At 42.4% G+C, this 18,901-nt stretch overlaps 1 protein-coding gene across 6 annotated transcripts in view; it reads left to right on the forward strand.

Annotated features, from left to right (window-relative positions):
• Positions 1-18,901, forward strand: part of LOC122561011 (myopalladin) — a 311,619-nt gene that overhangs the window by 275,880 nt on the left and 16,838 nt on the right. For all 6 annotated transcript variants that reach the window (XM_087999125.1, XM_043712278.2, XM_087999126.1 and 3 more), the window contains 4 exons: positions 7,775-7,996; positions 8,250-8,399; positions 9,602-9,684; positions 16,324-16,447. In XM_087999125.1, coding sequence (XP_087855251.1) covers positions 7,775-7,996; positions 8,250-8,399; positions 9,602-9,684; positions 16,324-16,447 — 579 coding nt within the window. The remainder of the gene's footprint in view (positions 1-7,774; positions 7,997-8,249; positions 8,400-9,601; positions 9,685-16,323; positions 16,448-18,901) is intronic.

Genomic DNA, 18,901 nt, shown 5'->3' on the forward strand with positions numbered 1-18,901 from the left:
AACTTGTTGAGTGGGAATGGAATGTGTGATTATCTGTCAGAATTTCCAGAGCCTATGAGCACTCTAGGGCAGAGATATGGAGCAGTCCATTTATAGTCTGAGTGCTGTGATGTATCACGCTGCACTGATTTCCAAATCAGTGGACAAGGAGTATTACTATAATATAATTCACCTACATGGAGAATCAAAGGCAGTGGATTCTTGTCACCACCATTGGCCCACACATTCTATCGGTCACTTTACACAGGATGTAGCAAAACTTCACCTTGGTGATTGACGTTCCCATTGAAATGCATCATGGCCGAGGAGAAGTGCAGGGTGGCCCCAAAATCAAAGATAGAAATTGACACATAGAACTGGAAACTATTTCCAAAGCATTCCACTTCTCATGTCTGCTCCTCAACCTCCTACTTTCTCCCCCCCACCAAACACAAACTTCCACATGCTGTTTCCTTCTCGCTTGTCTATGTCTGTCCCTGCACGTGTTGGCTCCAAAGCCCAGAGAACATATGCACAGGCATCTCATCTGTCAGAGCAGGGGAATAAGTAGATATGACCATACAGAAAAGGAGCAGAAGTAGACCATTCAGCCTCTCAAGCCTGCTCTACCACTCAGTTAGATCATGCTTGGTCCGTTTATGTTTCAAATTCTCTATTCTCATTCATCCCCCATAACTCTTGATTCTTCCTCATTAACAATCTATCTGTTACCTGAAAATTTGGGCAAGTTGACTGAATGGATAGATGCACAGCAGATGAAGTATAATACAGATAAATGTGAGGCTTTCCACTTTGGGAGTAAAAACCGGAAGGCAGATTACTATCTAAATGGTGAAAGATTGAGAAAGGTAGGGGTACAATGAGATCTGAGTGTCCTTGTACACCAGTCACTGAAAGTAAGCATTGCAGGTGGTGCAGAAGGTAAATACAGCCAGTTCTGCTATAACATGTCTCTTCAACGTGAATTAACTTTAATGCAGTTACGGCCTCATTAGTTCAAATTTGTTTCGTATAACACGAGATCGCACATCGCATTATGTCAGAACCGACTGTAATATGTTGACCATCATAGCGAGAGGATTCAAGTGCAAGAGCAGGGATGTCTTGCTCAATTGTACAGGGCCTTTGTGAGACCTCACCTGGAGTACTGTATGCAATTTTGGTCCCCTTATCTGAGGAAGGATGTCCTGGCTATGGAATGCAATGAAGGTTTATCAGACTGTTTCCTGGAATAGCAGAAGTGATGTTTGAAGAGAGACTGGATTAATTAGAACGATATTCATGGGAGTCCAAAAGAAGTGTGTGTGTGTGTGTGTGTTTGTGGGGGGGGGGGGGGGGGAGGTGGAGGGGAAGCATCTCATAGAAACCTACAATATTCTAACAGAATTAGATAGGGTAAATGCAGGAAGGATTTTCCTGATACTCAGGGAGTCCAGAAGCAGGGTCACACTTTAAAGTATGAGGTAGACCATAATGAATCTTGAAATCCAAATGCATTGTGGCCTTCAGCTGAATAGTCTAACCAGATTATAAAGTATGGATAGGATTGGAATGTAACAATTGGTTTCTAACTATGAAACTGATGGTGTTGTGGAAGTGGGGATAGGATTTATGGTAATATGTCCATGAACAATTATATCAGCTGAAGCATGCCTGGATAAGGCTGATCTGAACTTCTCCAGGTGAATGGTACAGTCATCCTGGCCTTATCTAGACCAAGAGGAAAGGGATCACCTCAGCCTGCAGCTCAGTTCCTCTCTGCAGTTAGTGTTGTACAGGACACTGGATCACAACTGTCTCAGAAGGGAAAAACAATCTGGTGAATGATATGTACTGGTCTGACTGATGTTTATTTCAAATTGTGGTCTAGTATGACTAAGACATTCATTTCCCTCTAGGGCAGCATGGTGGCTCAGTGGTTAGTACTGCTACCTCTGTTGAGGAAATATCACCCAAAACTCTGAAAAATTACCAGGAAACACATAAAACCCTTCACCAAGTTAAACTTTTATTTGCAAACAAAAGCTGTGGCAGTCACAAAATGTCTTCCCTGTCTGCCCACACCTTCTTGGGGCCTCTCCTGTTTATACTTTCCTAGTTCCAGTGCTTATCTCATGTTATTAGCATAATCAATCATACTAGCTTGCTTTGTCCTTCTAAACTAATCATCTTCTGCCACACTAGTCAGCTACTTTACACTTAACCTATCACATTGCACCACCATCATCTTTAGCAATAGTTCACCTATCACTTGATTTAACTCACCTCTCATAGTGTGCTACCATTATCTGTTACATGAGTCCAGGTATTGCATGAGTCCAGCTATTCCAGCTACCATCATCTACATGATCCTATGCATGCACTACACTAAGTTAACAACATAACTGCCAAATTAACTTCCATATATTCCATATCTCACAGCACCAGGATCCCGAGTTTGATTCCAGCTTTGGGTGACTGTCAGTGTGGAGTTTGCACATTCTTCCTGTGTCTGCGTGGGTGTCCTCCGAGTGCTCCGGTTTCCTCCCATAGTCCAAAAATGTGCGGGTTAGATGAATTGGCCATGCTAAATTGCTCATAATGTTCAGGGTGTATAGGTTAGGTGCAGGGGAAATGTAGGGTAGGGGAATGGGTCTGGGTGGGTTACTCTTTGGAGCATCGGTGTAGATTATTGGGCAGAATGGCCTGTTTCCACACTCTAGCGATTCTATGATTCTTGAGGCCTTTGTGTGCATACAGAAGGGTGGCTCCAGATCCCTCAAGGTACATGAGTGCTCGCTCTTGCATCATTAGCATAGTTTGTGAAAACCTGGGGGAGATAGTGTGACTGTCACAGAATGAATGAATCATAGCAGCATATTGTGTACAGACATGCAGGTGATCAGAAACCAACTGAACATTCGCATGTTAAATGCTTTAGGATAAGCTAAGGAGCTGCCTTTGTTGCAACATGTGTGCTGTCAGTGTCTTCCCTGTAACTGTGGGAATCCAGACACCGCAACAAATGGGAAGCACCTCCATTTCTGACCAGTTTCATTAAAGTCAATGTAAGTATAAAGTCTGTAGTCTTTGAAAAGAAGGCACTGATCACCTGGATAATGACCTTGCGGGCAGCAAATTGTTGAATCCGACAAATGTCTCATGGAAGAAGCTAGAGATGAAAAGTTTCAGGTCTGTAGAGAGCCATGATAGACTTACCGAGTACTGGTCTCATGACATTCATGAAATGACATCACCGTAAAAAGAATCTTCCTGCACAGAGATAGAAACAGCGACACTCCAATGGAATCTTCCCAGCTATTGAATGACATGGACATTAGCGAGAAAGTAAAGAGAATAGTGTGGGATTGGCAGTGGGAAAATTCTCTATCGGAAGTAAATAACCCCATTTTCCAACCAAGTGACACATAGCAAGATGAAATTCTCACTTGTGAATGGCCTTTTTGCATGCATTAGCATGCATTAGCATATTATTTTCAGTTACTGTCACCTCATAAATATGCAGTTTCCCACAGGATACAAACTAGATAGCGACAATTCCCGACATGAAAGTCAGAGGGATACCTGTTATCTCCAGCTCACCACTTGCTCCTCTCCACCATCATTTTTGGAAGAAGTCACTAATATCTCAGGGCCCATCCATGGCAAGCAGCCACACCAATCCTTATCCCTGGTGTTGGGAATCTAATATGTACCAACCTCACCACACCCTCATGTGTGGCTGAGGAGAAACAGATTGAGTTTAATTTCGTAAAGTGTGACTGCATTTTAGAAAGGCAAATCAGGGCAGGATACACTTAATGATAAGGTCCTGGGGAGTGTTACTGAACAAAGGGACCTAGGGGTGCAGGTGAATTGTTCCTTCAAAGTAGAGTTGCAGGTAGACAAGATAGTGAAGGCGATGTTTGGTACAGTAGCCTTCATTGGTCAGTGCATTAAGTATAGGGGTTGGGATGAAATGTTGCAGCTGTACAGATCATTGGTCAGGCCACCTTTGGAATAGTGCGTGCAAATCTGGTCTCCTTGTTAAAGAAAGGATGTTGTGAATCTTGAAAGGTATCAGAAAAGACTTACGAGGATGTTGCCAGGGTTGGAGGGTTTGAGTTCTAGGAGGGTGGCAGAATATGCTGGGGCTGTTTTCTCTGGAGTGTCATTGGCTGAGGGGTGACTGTATAGAGGTTTATAAAATCATGAGGGGCATGGATTGAGTGAATAGCGAAGGACTTTTCCCAGGGTAGGGGAGTCCAAAACTAGAGAGCATAGATTTAAGATGAGAGGGGAAAGATTTAAAAGGGACCTAAGGGGCAACATTTTCACACAGAGGGTAGTGCGTAAATGAAATTAATTGCCAGAAGAAGCGGTGGAATCTGGTACAATTACAGCATTTAAAGGGCATCTGGATGGTACATGAGTAGGAAGGTTTTAGACGGTTAAGGGCCAAATGCTGGCAAATGGGGACTAGATTAATTTAGGATATCTGGTCAGCATGGACGAGTTGGACGAAGGTTCTGTTTCCATGCTGTACATCTCTTTGACCCTATGTCTTGTCTCTGACCCACTAACGAGATGATTCTGCAATTCCATGCTACATTTGGAGTCCACCGGCACCTCTCTTTGCATTGCTGCTGCTGCCGGGACATTGATTGCTCATGGACCAGGGTGGTCCTCCAGGTTCCTCACGTGGTTTCTTGGTGCTCATTCACTTTGTGCCTGTTTAGTTCTCAGAGCACTCCTGCCATTTTTTTTAAAAAATTATTCATTTACAGGATGAAGGTGTCACTGGTTGGGCCAACATTCCCAACCCTAATTGTCCAGAGGGCAATTAAAGGTCACCCACATTGCTGTGGTTCTGGAGTCACATGTAGGATGGCAATTTCCTTCCCTCAAGGGCATTTTCCCTGACAATTATTCATAGATGCTTTAATTCCAGAATTTTTAAAAAATTAATTCAAACGGGACTCTACCTTGGATTCCCTGGGCCTCTAGATTAGCAAGGAGAAAGTGAGGACTGCAGATGCTGGAGTACCAGAGTTGAAAAATGTGGTACTGGAAAAACACAGCAGGCCAGGCAGCATCCAAGGAGCAGAAGAATCGACGTTTCGGGCATAAGCCCTTCTTCCTGAAGAAGGGCTTATGCCCGAAACGTCGATTCTCCTGCTCCTTGGATGCTGCCTGGCCTGCTGTGTTTTTCCAGCACCACATTTTTCACCTCTGGATTAACAGTCCAGCACTAATACCACTGGGCCATTGCCTCGTGCTTTGCTTTACCTCATCTTTTTGCACATTTCCACCGCAGCCAAAGATTAAATGCCACAGCATTTGTGTCCTACCTTGCCTTGCCTTTTAGCACAGACACAAAATCAGGCAGTTTGTCATGGCTGTCAGCAGTGATCAGTCAAGTAGGTAGACATCAGGTTGTCTGGCAGTTTGCTACACCAATCTCACACTTGCACATGTGACAGCAAGCACACCACATGTGCTTCAGGCAAGTAGCCATATCTCAAAGTCTAGTCAAGGATTTAAAGAGTCTCAAATCTTGTCTGACACCAGTCAGGAAGTCCCAGCACAGTAAGTCAAGGGTAGCCTCCAATCTCAGTCTCGGGCTTGGGAACAGTCAGTCGGCCACTCGGAGTGGTCAGAGTCAGGGGACCCATACCCCTGCAGTCTGGGGGCTAAGCTGTACACATTTCAGTCAGGGGTCTAGTCAGTCATTAGTTAAGGCTGAGAGTCCAATTCAGCCAGTGGATTGGACCACAGACAGTCCTGGGAATCTGTCGACTACAAGTCAAGGTAGGATTATTAGAGTCAATTGTGGGACTTGGAGGCAACATACTGGGATTCAGAGAGGATAATACTTGTGAGGTGGTGAGAAAATCAACATATAAGTAAGGGAGGCGATGGAACATGGAACAGAAAGGGGCATTATGGGGGTTGGGGTATCAACAGACAGTCAGTATCAGTATGGTTACAATGGGGGAGGGGGGCGCACTGACATGGCTATATCTGGCATGTTGGCTTGTTAGGGACTCAATAAGTAATGTGGGGAGTTGAACAGTTAAAAGAAAGGATTTGGTGGGAATGAGAGGAAATTCAAAGCATTGACAAGGGTGGGCAACTGAGAAGGGAATGTTTGTCAAATGTAAGAGACTGAGTCTGATGAAGGGTTTTTGCCCGAAACATTGATTTTCCTGCTCCTCGGATGCTGCCTGATCTGTGCTTTTCCAGCACCACTCTAATCTTGACTCTGAAATGCACTGCACAAAGCATGGCTGCTGTTCCCTTCTGTCATAATACAAATAATTAGTGCACAAAGGAGATGAAAGTGGGTGCCACCACACCCAGCATGGGAGGAGTGAGTCTTCCACTCTGTGAGACACGTGTCTTCAGTTTTGAAGGTTGTGAGGCCCTTCACAGGGCAATAGCATTACACAATCACCCATACAGTATTGGTGAAAGACAACTGTGAGCGCTCTGTTGCATAGATGGACCTTGGGCAGTAACCTTGTGTATGGGCTACAAATCCTGGCCCTAAGCACCCTTGACCACGTCAATCAATCCCAGTAATGGCTGTGATGTACAAGCAATGTACTGCAGTCCGGAAAGATTCACCCTCATTGCCAAAATTGCAAGCACCTTCCAAATTCCCCATGACCTGCACACGCTGCTCACTTTCACATCTTGGACCATTGTGTAATGTTAAGGATAACGAGACTGGCAGTATTGAGTACTTCCACCATTGGCATGTCAGAGATTACAATAGGCAGGACACTCAAAAGCATACTGCATAGGTAAAGGCATATTTGAGAAGATAGTATGAGGAAACTTACTAGATCTCCAGGAGAAAAACCCTCAATGAAACTCTTCAAAATTGACAACTAGCTGATTTCCGGTAAAATTAAGTGCATCTTATTTTTACAATGGCTAGTTTTCAAAATGATTTTGTTCAGACTTTGCCAAATTGTCTAACATCTTCATCTTTAAAATGTTCATTCTTTTGAACTCTTTTGAAACCTAGACATTAGATTTTCAAATCTCAAGATTTATGGTTTTGGGAATGGATAGTACTATCAGTGAGTGATTTATGCTTCTTTGCAAAGATAATACAACATGCAAGCTTTAGGTTTCAACATCTGCAACTTAATGGGGGTTTGGCTGTCCATTGTTCGTTGTTAGTGACTTGGCTGCTGCTTTATTTGGATCTTTTCATGTGTAAACAATAAAGATATAGCAGCCAACCAAAGTCCACTAGATGTAACAATTGTATGTAAAATTGCAGTATACATGCTCACTTATCTTCAGTCCATCAACAACTAACAAATTGTTTTCTTTAATTCAGAATAGACCGGTCATACATGTATATCAGAGCTGCCTTGTCTCCCAACGCAGTTATTACCTCTTCTGGGCTCTCCATGAAAGTTGTAGATTTTTTTAACTTCAAAAATGTACTTTGTTGATAAAAATATCTTTATATTTATACATAGCCACAAACACAGTTTGGTTCTGTGCAGTGGCATTTGAAGGAACAAAGAAACATTGGAGTTGACTCTATCCAACAAAATAAACACAAAACATTTCCTACTTATGCTACTGCATTGATCTCCTCAGCAATTAACATGCAGACTGTGGGACCTCAACTGCAAATGTTTTTGCTTTTCTCCCAACAGGCTAGATTTTACTGCAGTTCTTCAGTTCAAAATGCTCTCTTATACCTCAATTGCAATTGTACAATAAGTGTTTCAGGATGTTAATGTGTACAGGTCATCCCTGTTTCTAGGAATACAAGGTGTCCAACTTTGAACAAAGACTTATGAATGAAATTGAATTTCGCTTGGAGAGAACCCCTGTGGAGGAATCGGATGATGAAATACAACATGAGGATATTCCTACCGGGAAGTGCATTGCTCCAATCTTTGACAAGAAACTCAAACATTTTCGAGTGGTTGAAGGATCGCCAGTGACAATGAGCTGCAAAATTGTGGGAATACCAGTGCCAAAAGTAAACTTTTTATGATCTATGTTTATTAACATATAGTTTTTGATATATTTTATGTAAATATATATTTGCTATAATGGGATCTTGTGGTGGTGTCCTACCTCTGTGCCAGATTGTCCAAGTTCAAATCCCATCCATCCCCAAGATGCTATGTAACATGTCTGAACAATTGAAAATGCTGTTAGTTAAAAGACTTGCTGCAAAAATGCCAATCATACAAGTTTCCAAAATTAGGTCTTCTATTTTACAACTCAAGGTGTACTGGTTTAAAGATGGAAAACAGATTTCCAAGAAGAATGAGCATTTTAAGATGAAGCGTGATGGTGATGGTTCATGTTCACTGTATATTGAATCAGCCACTAATGATGATGACGGAAACTACACAGTTATGGCAGTAAATCCCCAGGTAAGCATCAGAATCTTCTAACCGGAATGTATAATTTCTCAGTTCTTCTGCTTCTGTTGTGATCTGCATCATTATAGAATAATAAGATGCACAAGTTTTTTGAAAAATGTGAATTGTGCCTGTTCAAATAGTGAATTATGTTGAGGTGAGGATATCCTATTTTCCTGATCCCTCATCAACATTTCCCCATTTGTAGTTATACTCTGAGGCCATTTAGCAATCAACAACACCCCCATCCCATCCATGAGCCTGTCTAAGTTCTATATAGTGTATGTATAAATTCTAAGCTTTATATAGTTGCCTTTGCCTGACATTTCTTTATGTTTTGGGTTAATCTTTAGATTTCCCTCTCACTTCTTAATTGGTCACATTTTCTCTAACAAATTGTTGCTCATACACAATCCTTCTCCTGGAGACTTTGTGATTGCTGCTAACGAAAGAGTATGGATAAATCATTTTGGATAATCCACCAACACTATCAGAAAAACAGGCTTACCTTTACTTTTCCCTTTAGCTTCTGGAGTAATTTGCAAAGGGATATACATATCTGGGAATATTATACTCCAATGTACTCTCTCGGATGCTGCCTTTTCCAGCACCACTCTAATCTTGACACTGAAATGCACTGCACAAAGCACGGCTACTGTTTCCTGCACTGCACAAAGCATGGCATAGTAAAAGTCTTAACGTAAATGAACGATCTCCTAGAGATCCAGCATTTCCAGATCTCTCTGTCTTGTATGACCCAGGGCAGTAGTCTGAGAGCCAATCTGGAGATGTCAAATTGTGGAACACTACATTAGTTGCAAGTACCTTAACATGTGCACAGCATCATCTTGCTACATAAATAAGCCGGATAAGGTAAATGGCCTACTCCTGTTTCTGTCTCCCCAAGGGAGAGAAAGCAGCCCATGACAAATGAGTCATGTGCCTACACTTTCTAAGTGGTTTCTCCAGTGGGAGATTGCTTGAATCCCTTAAGAAACAGTGAAAATGATAGAGATCAGGCTTTATGCTGTATTTCCATGTTTGACTGAAAATCTCTGAGGGCAAGTGTTGCAGGCTCGGTGATAACTATAGGCTATTCTGGGTGAAATACTCTTTAGATTGAATGCAATGTTGTGGATCCAATTCATTTTTACTGTAATACTTCTCTTAACTAAACGTATTGTGAATGTATTAAACTGTTGTCTTTCACATAGGGAAGAAACAGTTCCTCTGGTCATCTCTTGGTACAGAATACTCCAATACGTGGTCGTATAATACCGTCAGTTCAGAGCAAAAGGTTTGTTTGCCTTTGAGTTGTGATATTCAGCCTATTTATTCTGTTCTTTGGGTTTACATTTCCTTTGTTATAAATTATCAAGCATTTTGGGTATATTAAATTATCAATAATGTATCAACATCTGCTACATTCAATGACAAATGAAGCCATTTTGAACATTGACTCACAGTTTTAACATGGGTTAATGTTGTGGCAATCATAACAACAGCAATGAAGATCCTGAAAGGAGATTTAGTTAACTCTGGACACGCTGCAGTTTGAATATATAAACCCTTGTACATGTTTCAACAAAAGAACAGGAGGAGGCTATTCAGCCCCATGTGCCTACTATACTGTACAATTTAATCATGATTAATTTGTATTTTAACACCATCTAATTGTGTTATTTATGTTTCCCTCTTTTTATGATGCTAATAGGAGTCATTAAATGTTCAAAAAAGAAATCTAAATACTAATTAATTGACAGAACTATACAACAAGATCAATATTTTTAAAAATAAAAACAACCTTTATTGTATAGCACAGAAATTAAACAAAGTTGACACCACTACTTGAAAGATCTGTGTGATAGATTCAGTTATACGTTTTATTTCACCCCAAGAATTTGCATACCACCTTAAATCTCGATCACTTTTCTTCACTGGGTTTGAATCAACAATATACCCCGCATTCCAGAAAGCACTCCAATTTCTCATCAGTGTTCCAGCTGTTCTCCCAGGTACAAGATCTCCTGAAGGTTCTTCCATTAGCCTTAGACTCAGTGAACATCCAAGTTTTTTTATGGACCTCATAACACTGGATTTCACAGCTCCAACACAGGCTTCTCCATGACTCCTGTCAAGAATAACCCACTGCTATGCTTTCATATTGCAACCAATTTACTTCCAGAACTCCAATTGCACCAAAGTTTAACCACATTTTATTCAGGGAATTTACAGCAGCACTTACAGAACACTTAAGTGAGTCAGGTCCCTAGCCAAGCTGTTCCAGTACAACTACTCAACAACATGGAAAATTGACAGTTATGTGTGATACACAAAATGCAGGACAAATCCAACTTGGACAAAAACCGCCTTATCAGTCCACTCTCAATCTATCAGTGAAGTGATGGAAGGGGTTGTTGACAGTGCTGTCAAGCACCACAGCAAAACCTGCTTGCTGACATAGTTTGAGTTCCACCAGAGTCATTCAGCTCACAACTGCATTGCAGTCTTGGTCTGGCATTTCTGCTGATGACTGTACAGTGTTCAACATTATTCACAAGTGTTCAGATTTGAAGCATCACATGTCCACATTTAGCAAAACGTTCACTATGTCCAGGTTTGAGTTGATAAGTGGCAAGTACCATCTGCAATACACAGGTGCCAAGCAATGATCAACCTGAACAAGAGCGAATCTAATTATTGCCCTTGACTTTCAATGACATTCCCAATGCTGAATCCTCCACAATCCACATTCTGTAAATTATCATTGACCATATAGATAATGTAGTAGGACAGACACTGAGGATTCTGTGCAAGTACTCACCTCCCATCTCCCCAATGCCTGTTCACCATTTACGAGGCAGACATCTGGAGTGATAGAATGATCTCAATTTTCCTGGATGAGTACAGCTCCAAAAGTACTCAAGAGGCTTGACACCACAAAATCATAGAGATGTAGAGCATGGAAACAGACCCTTTGGTCCAACCCATCCATGCCGATCAGATATCCCAACCAATCTAGTCCCACCTGTCATCACCCAGCCCATATCCCTCCATACCTTTCCTATTCATATACCCATCCCAATGCCTTTTAAATGTTGCAATCATACCAGCCTCCTCCACTTCCTCTGGCAGCTCATTCCATACACACACCACCCTCTGTGTGAAAAAGTCGCTCCTTAGGTCTCTTTTATATCTTTGCCCTCTCACCCTAAACATATGTCCTCTACTTCTGGACTCCCCACTCCAGGGAAAACACTTTGTCTATTTACCCTATCCATGCCCCTCATAATTTTATAAACCTCTATAAGTTCACCTCTCAGCCTCTGATGCTCCAGGGAAAACAGCCCCAGCCTGTTCAGATCCTCCAACCCTGGCAACATCCTTGTAAATCTTTTCTGAACCCTTTCAAGTTTAATGGCTGCTCCCTTAGAGATTTCACAGAGAGAACTCGAAACAATCTCAATAAGCACCACTCATTACCATGGCAATGTGACAAACACTTGTTCCCAAGTAGTTATGTTAATGAACTATCTTAAATCTGCAGTTTTCTGACATTCTGGCAAACCAAATGAATAAGTTATCCTTGACTGGTTTAACTGCAGGCATCATGTCTCCAGTTTCTTTGTTTCAGTTACGAACTTTGGTCAAATCAGTGAAGAGAAAGTGAGGTCTGCAGATGCTGGAGATCAGAGCTGAAAATGTGTTGCTGGAAAAGCGCAGCAGGTCTGGCAGCATCCAGGGAACAGGATGCTGTTCCCTGGATGCTGCCTGACCTGCTGCGCTTTTCCAGCAACACATTTTCAGCTCAAATCAGTGAAGCCATTTGGCACAACAATTCCACACCGATCCTCCAAAGAGTAAATCACCCAACATTGAATTCAACAACTTCGGATAATTTTATTTCATTTATTTTATTTATCATTATTTTTTCACTGTTCTGTCTTATTTCTTGATGGTCTCTCTTTCTCTCGCTCCCCACTCTCTCATCACCTTTTTCCTCTCCTCTTCCCTCTTTGCTACCCTTCTCCCCTGTTTTCCATTTTGCCTCTGCTTCTCCCCCTCCATCCCCCACATATTTTGTCCCATAGCACTGGCTTCAGCCTTGGTCATTCACAGCTCCTAATCTCCCTATCTCTCTAAGCACTGTTAGTATCACCTCTTTATTGCTACCTTTGCTTCTGCAGCCATGACTCACCTTCTCTCAGCCTCATATAAATACCTCCCTATTTCTCCCCTTTTTTTAGCTTTGACAAAGGGTCAGTTAGACTCAACATCAGCTCTTTTCTCTCCTTACAGATGCTGCCAGACCTGCTGAGATTTTCCAGCATTTTCTCTTTTGGTTTCAGTAAAACATCCAGACCCATTTCCCCTACTCTATATTTACCCTTGACTAATGCACTTAACCTACACATCCCTGAACACTACGGGCAATTTAGCATGACCGATTCAGCTAACCTGCACATCTTTGGATTGTGGGAGGAAACCGGAACACCCGGGGGAAACTCACGCAAACGCAAGGAGAATGTGCGAGCTCCACACAGATAGTCACCCAAGGCTGGGATCGAACCCGGGTCCCGACACTGTGAGGCAGCAGTGCTAACCGCTGAACTGCTGTGCACTTTATGCTAAAGGTCAAAATAAGATCTTTATTATTTTTGTTATTGAATCATTCCAACTACCATGGGAGTAATATTATGGGTAAAATAACTATGTGGAGAAAGTGAGGACTGCAGATGCTGGAGATCAGAGCTGAAAATGTGTTGCTGGAAAAGCGCAGCAGGTCAGGCAGCATTCATGGAGGAAGGCAGCATCCTGAAGAAGGGCTTATGCCCGAAACGTCGATTCTCCTGCTCCTTGGATGCTGCCTGACCTGCTGCGCTTTTCCAGCAACACATTTTCAGCTAAAATAACTATGTACCTGCTTTCAAAAACTATTCTCATAGAATTTTGAAGCGTTTGTTTCTAGATCATTCAGATCAACTTTGGCTGAGAAGGTTAGGGTGAATCCAAAGAGATTCTTTAACTATATTAAAAGAAAATGGATAACTAGAGAGAGAATAGGGCTCCTCAAGGACCAAAGTTGCCATATTTGTATGGACTGCAGGAGATGGGCAAGGTCCTCAATGAATATTCCTCCTCTGTGTTTATCATACAGAAAACATGAAGACTTGGGAACTTGAGGAAGTTAGCAGTGATATCCTAGGGACACTCATTATCACAGTAGAGGAGGTGTTAGACGTATTAGAATGTATTAAGATAGATAAATCTCCTGGTGTTAACCAGATATATCCAAGAATCCTGTAAGAGGCTAGAGAAGAAATTGCTGGGGCCCTGGCTGATAGATTTGCATCATCATTAGCCATAGGTGAGGTCCCGAAAGACTGGAGGGTGGCGAATGTTGTGCCCTTATTCAAGAACAGCTGCAAAGAAAAACCTGGCAACCATAGACCAGTAAGCCTAACATCTGTAGTAGGTAAGTTACTTGAGAAGATTCTGAGGGATAACATAGTGGGTGGCACGGTGGCACAGCAGTTAGCACTGCTGCCTCACAGCACCAGAGACCCAGGTTCAATTCCCACCTCAGGCGACTGACTGTGTGGAGTTTGCACGTTCTCCCCGTGTCTGCGTGGGTTTCCTCCGGGTGCTCCGGTTTCCTCCCACAGTCCAAAGATGTACAAGTCAGGTGAATTGGCCATGCTAAATTGCCCGTAGTGTTAGGTGGAGGGGTAAATGTGGGGGTATGGGTGAGTTACGCTTCGGCAGATCGGCCCCCGAAGGGCCTGTTTCCACGCTGTAAGTAATCTAATTAACATAAGCATGCATTTGGAAAGACAGGAGGGTTGCTGAAGTCAGGGCGGTAGTCTATGTGGATTTCAGTAAGGCCTTTGATAAGGTTCCACATGGTAGGCTGCTCTGAAAGGTTAGATTGCAAGGAATCCACGGAGAAGCTGGCAAATTGGATACACAATTGGCTTGATGGTAGAAAGCAGAGGTTAGTAGTGGAAGGATGTTTGTCAGACTGGAGGCCTGTGACTTGTGTTGTGCCTCAGGGGTCAGTGCGGGGTCCATTGTTGTTTGTTATCTATATTAATGACTTGGATGAGAATTTACAAGCTATGATTAGTAAGTTTTCAGATGACACTAAAATAGGCAGTATCATGAACAGTGAGGAAAGTTCTCAGAATTTGCAGCAGGACCTTGATCAGCTGGGGACGTGGGCTGAGAAATGGTAATTGGAGTTTAATATAGATAACTGTGAGGTCTTGCATTTTGGAAAGTCAAATCAAGATAGGAGTGTCATGGTGAATGGTAGGGCCTTAAGGAGTGCAGTGGAACTTAGAGTTCAGACGCACAATTCTGACAGATAGTAGAGACACAGGTAGACAGGGCAGTGAAGAAGGCTTTTGGCACATTGGCCTCCATCAGTCAGGGCATTGAGTATAGAAGTTGGGAAGTTATGTTGCAACTGTACAGGATGTTGGTGAGGCCACACTTGGGAACACTTGTGTTCAGTTTTGGTCACCTTACTATAGGAAGGATGTTTTTAAACTGGAAAGAGTGCAGAAATTTACAATGATGTTGCCTGGACTCAAGGGACTGAGTTATAGGGAGAGATCGGACAAGCTAGGACTTTTTTCTTTAGAGCAGAGAAGACTGGGGCCAGGGGGGCGCGGGGGTCTTGCAGAAGTGTATAAGGTCATGAAAAGCATGGATAGGGTGAATGCACTCATTCTTTATCCCAGGGTTGGGGAATCAAGGATTAGAGGGCACCAGTATAAGGTTAGATGGGAAAGAATAAAAGGGAACCAGAGGGTTAACTATTTTACACAGAGGGTGATATGCATGTGGAATGAGCTGCCAGTGGAAGTGGTTGAGGCGGGTATACTAACAACATTTAAAAGGTATTTGGACAAATACATGGATAGGAAAGATTTCGAAGGATATGGGCCAAGTGCAGGCAGATGGGGTTTGCGTGCATGGACGTTTTGCTGAAGGGCCTGTCTCTGTGCTGTAAGACTGTATCTATAACTCTTAGCTACATGTCGTCAAGTGTCTCTGTTTCTTACTGCCCTCAAGCCAGATTAAATGAAAAAAACTACCATCCCCATCTTACATCAAAACCTTGATCAATGTGCTGAATCTTACACATGAATATAAGGGATTCACAATTGAAGTGTAATTCTTCTGTCTTCAGTCATTTATCTCCAATATTTAAATATTTTGTTCCTATTAATGGAAGGATAAGCAGAGGACTCCAACGTAAGACGATTGGCAAAAGAAGTAATGTGTCACGAGGAATTATTCCTTTATGCAGCAAGTGGTTCGGATCTGAAATGTGGTCGGGTCAGATCAGGGTTTTCATAACAAAAATGGGTCATTATCTGAAGAGTGAAGAATTACAGGGCTTCAGGAAAAATGGCAAGAGAGTGGGGTCTAGGTGAATTGCGCTTGCAGAGAGCTGGCACTGATATGACAGGCTTTGTTATAATTCTGTTTTCGTTTCTTCTCCTCAATGTCTTTTTTTCCCACAAAAATTGCAGAATGCAACTTCTGAATCCTCCATAGACAAGCAGTTGATGCGATGTAAAAAAGATAAAAACAGTACCAACAACAAAAATGGATAGCTGGCTGGAATTAGAAACTGAGATTGATAGTTCAGAGAAAAAAATCAAATTGATGAAATAATGGTCCCTCGGTAAAAAGTAAAAATAGGTAATGCTTACAATAATTTAAGTTAGGAAATAAACTTCACACTGACCCAAGTCAAAAATAATGATATATAACTAAAGCTTTTCTTGGGACTAATGTTCACAGTGCATTATTTTTTATATTTGACAGCATATTTCACATCTTGCATTTTGCTGAGGCAGACATCAAATGAATAACATGTAATTGTCCACAATGATTTAATTTGTGATTTATTAAATGACAGGACAAGGTCACGAGTGTCCGAGGGAGAAGAACCTGTACAGGAGGGTTTCTTCTGTCCCCATTTTCTTCAGGCTCCTGGTGACATGATTGCCCATGAAGGTCAGATTTGCCGATTGGATTGCAAGGTACAGAGTACAAATTACAGCTCAGATCAGAATGACGCGTGTAACAAGACTGAACAACTCTTGCCTACAATGTATCATGGTATTGCTTTCTTCTGTTGTTTCACCTATTAGGAGTTAGAAACTTCAGGTATTTTACAAAGATGTTTGTTTCAATGAACAATCGACACTTGTTGTCAGGTCAAGTTCTCAAGGAAGAAGGATTTAACTCAATACAAACTAGCAGCAAATTAGTAATTATTTTTAAGATTAAGGGACTTGCATTTGAGCTTATTTTGCCTCTATTGTTCTTTGAGAAGTATTTCTTCGTATTCTTGTAAAATTCAGGAATATTTCTGTGACTGAAAGATTGATGTTGAGGAAGGAAAGTTCATAGATTCATGGAATCATAGGGTCATGCAGTAGAGAAGAAGCCCTTCAGCCCATCGAGTCTGAACTGCCAAAAAATATGCTACCTATACTAGTCCCACTTTCCTGCACTAGCCCCATAACCTTGAAGGTTCTGAAACTTCAAGTGCCCATCCAAATGCATTTTAAGATTGTGAAGTTTCTTGCCTCACGTACCTTCTCAGGCAGTGTTCCAGTCCCCTACCACTCTCAGGGTGAACATTTCTTTCCCCAAACTCCCTCCAAACCTCCTGCCTTTCACTTTGGAAGTGTGCCCCCTTGCTGTTGACCTTTCAACCAAGAGGAACATCTGCTTTCTATTCACACTGCCCATGTCTCTCATAATCTCAAACACCTCAATCAGGTCCCCCTCAATCTTCACTGCCCGAACGGAAAACAGCCCGAGCTTAACCAGCCTCCTTTTAGAGCTGAAAAGCTCCAACCCAGGCAATATCATGGTGAATCTTCTCTGCAGCCCCTCCACCGGATGCAGAGGATTCCGATGTGAATTCTGTCAGAGCAGTAGTGATCCCAGTGCTGGACCAGATGAGCCTGCTGTGGCTCTTTGAGGAGGCCTTAAGGGATGTATGTTAAGCTGCAGTCAGGCTCCCGCTACTGTGGGACAAGAGACAAAACCCAGGAGCTATCACTGCAAGGGAAGTGAGATTGGGTTGCCAGGGCCAGCCTGGCAGGTAAATAAAAATAAGATGGTGTTAATGGTGGAGAACTGAAATCAAACCAGGAACTCAGAGAAACTCAGCAGGTCTGGCAGCAACTGTGCAGAGAGAAAAAGAGTTAACATTTCAAGATCTTCTTTGGAAGTTTTTATTGTCTTCAAGTTCTTGAAGACTCTTCTTTGGAGCTGAAGAGGCCTGGCCATTGATACTGTTTTTGCTGTTGACAAAGGGACAGCAGAAATAAGTGGGACAGATGCTGAGGATCCCCAAACTGAAAGTCAGTAGGAATGCTAATGATAGAGCATACATAAAGATATGGAAGAGGTGGGTATGAATAGTAGAAAGTAGAGCTTAAAAATGTGTTGCTGGAAAAGCGCAGCAGGTCAGGCAGCATCAAAGGAGAAGGAGAATCGACGTTTCGGGCATAAGCCCTTTTCCAGCAACACATTTTTAAGCTCTGATTTTCAGCATCTGCAGTCCTCACTTTCTCATAGTAGAAAGTAGGTCAACTCTGCTGGGGTATGTAATCAAAGTGAAAGGAAATGTCACGGTCTGAAGTTGTTGAATTCAATGTTGAGACCTGAAGGCTGTGAAATGCCTCAGCAGAAAATGAGCTGCTGCTCCTCCAGCTTATATTGGGCTTCCCTGGACGTCTGCAGCAAGCCTAGGGCAGAAACATAGAAAATAGGAGTAGAAATAGACCAAGTACCTTTGAGTCTTCCTTCTCATTCAATACGATCATGGCTAATCTCCCAACCTGTTCACATTTTTCCCCCAATATTCTTTGAGCCCTTTAGCTCCAAGTGCTACATCCAGCTCCTTCTGAAATATGCAGTGATTTGACCTCAACTGCATTCTGTGGTAGTGAATTCTGCAGGCTCACCAAGCCGAGAGTGATGAAATGTCACCCCACCTCAGTCCTAAATGGCATAACCAGTATCTCCAGACTGTGACCCAGGTTCCTGGACTCCCCTGCCATCAGGAACATCCTTCTCGTTTCTGCCCTGTCTCATTATAGGTTTCTGTGAGATTGCATCCCCCTCCCCATTCTTCTGAACTGTAGTGAATATAATGCTAACCAATTCAACTCTCCTCATACATCAATCCCACCACCTGGTAAACCTTCACTGCTGTCCCTCCATAGCCAGACCATCCATCCTCAGATATGGAGACCAAAACTGTAGATGATATTCTGAGTGTGGTCTCAGGCTGGCAGAGAAGGGATTTAGTGGATGGGAATAATTTCAGCCTCTTTCCAAGGAAGAAGCTGGAGAGCCTCAGGACCATCCTGTTGGGGAATAGATGCATAGGTGGATTTCACATCGTGCTGAGGAGGAGGCTGCTCGGACCAGGAAACCAGAAATTACAAATGTAAAGCGTCAGAAAAATCATA

This window comes from Chiloscyllium plagiosum, unplaced genomic scaffold (genome assembly GCF_037043375.1).
Source record: "Chiloscyllium plagiosum isolate Xiang-an unplaced genomic scaffold, Cpla_swu_hap1 HiC_scaffold_22, whole genome shotgun sequence".
NCBI lineage: Eukaryota > Metazoa > Chordata > Chondrichthyes > Orectolobiformes > Hemiscylliidae > Chiloscyllium > Chiloscyllium plagiosum.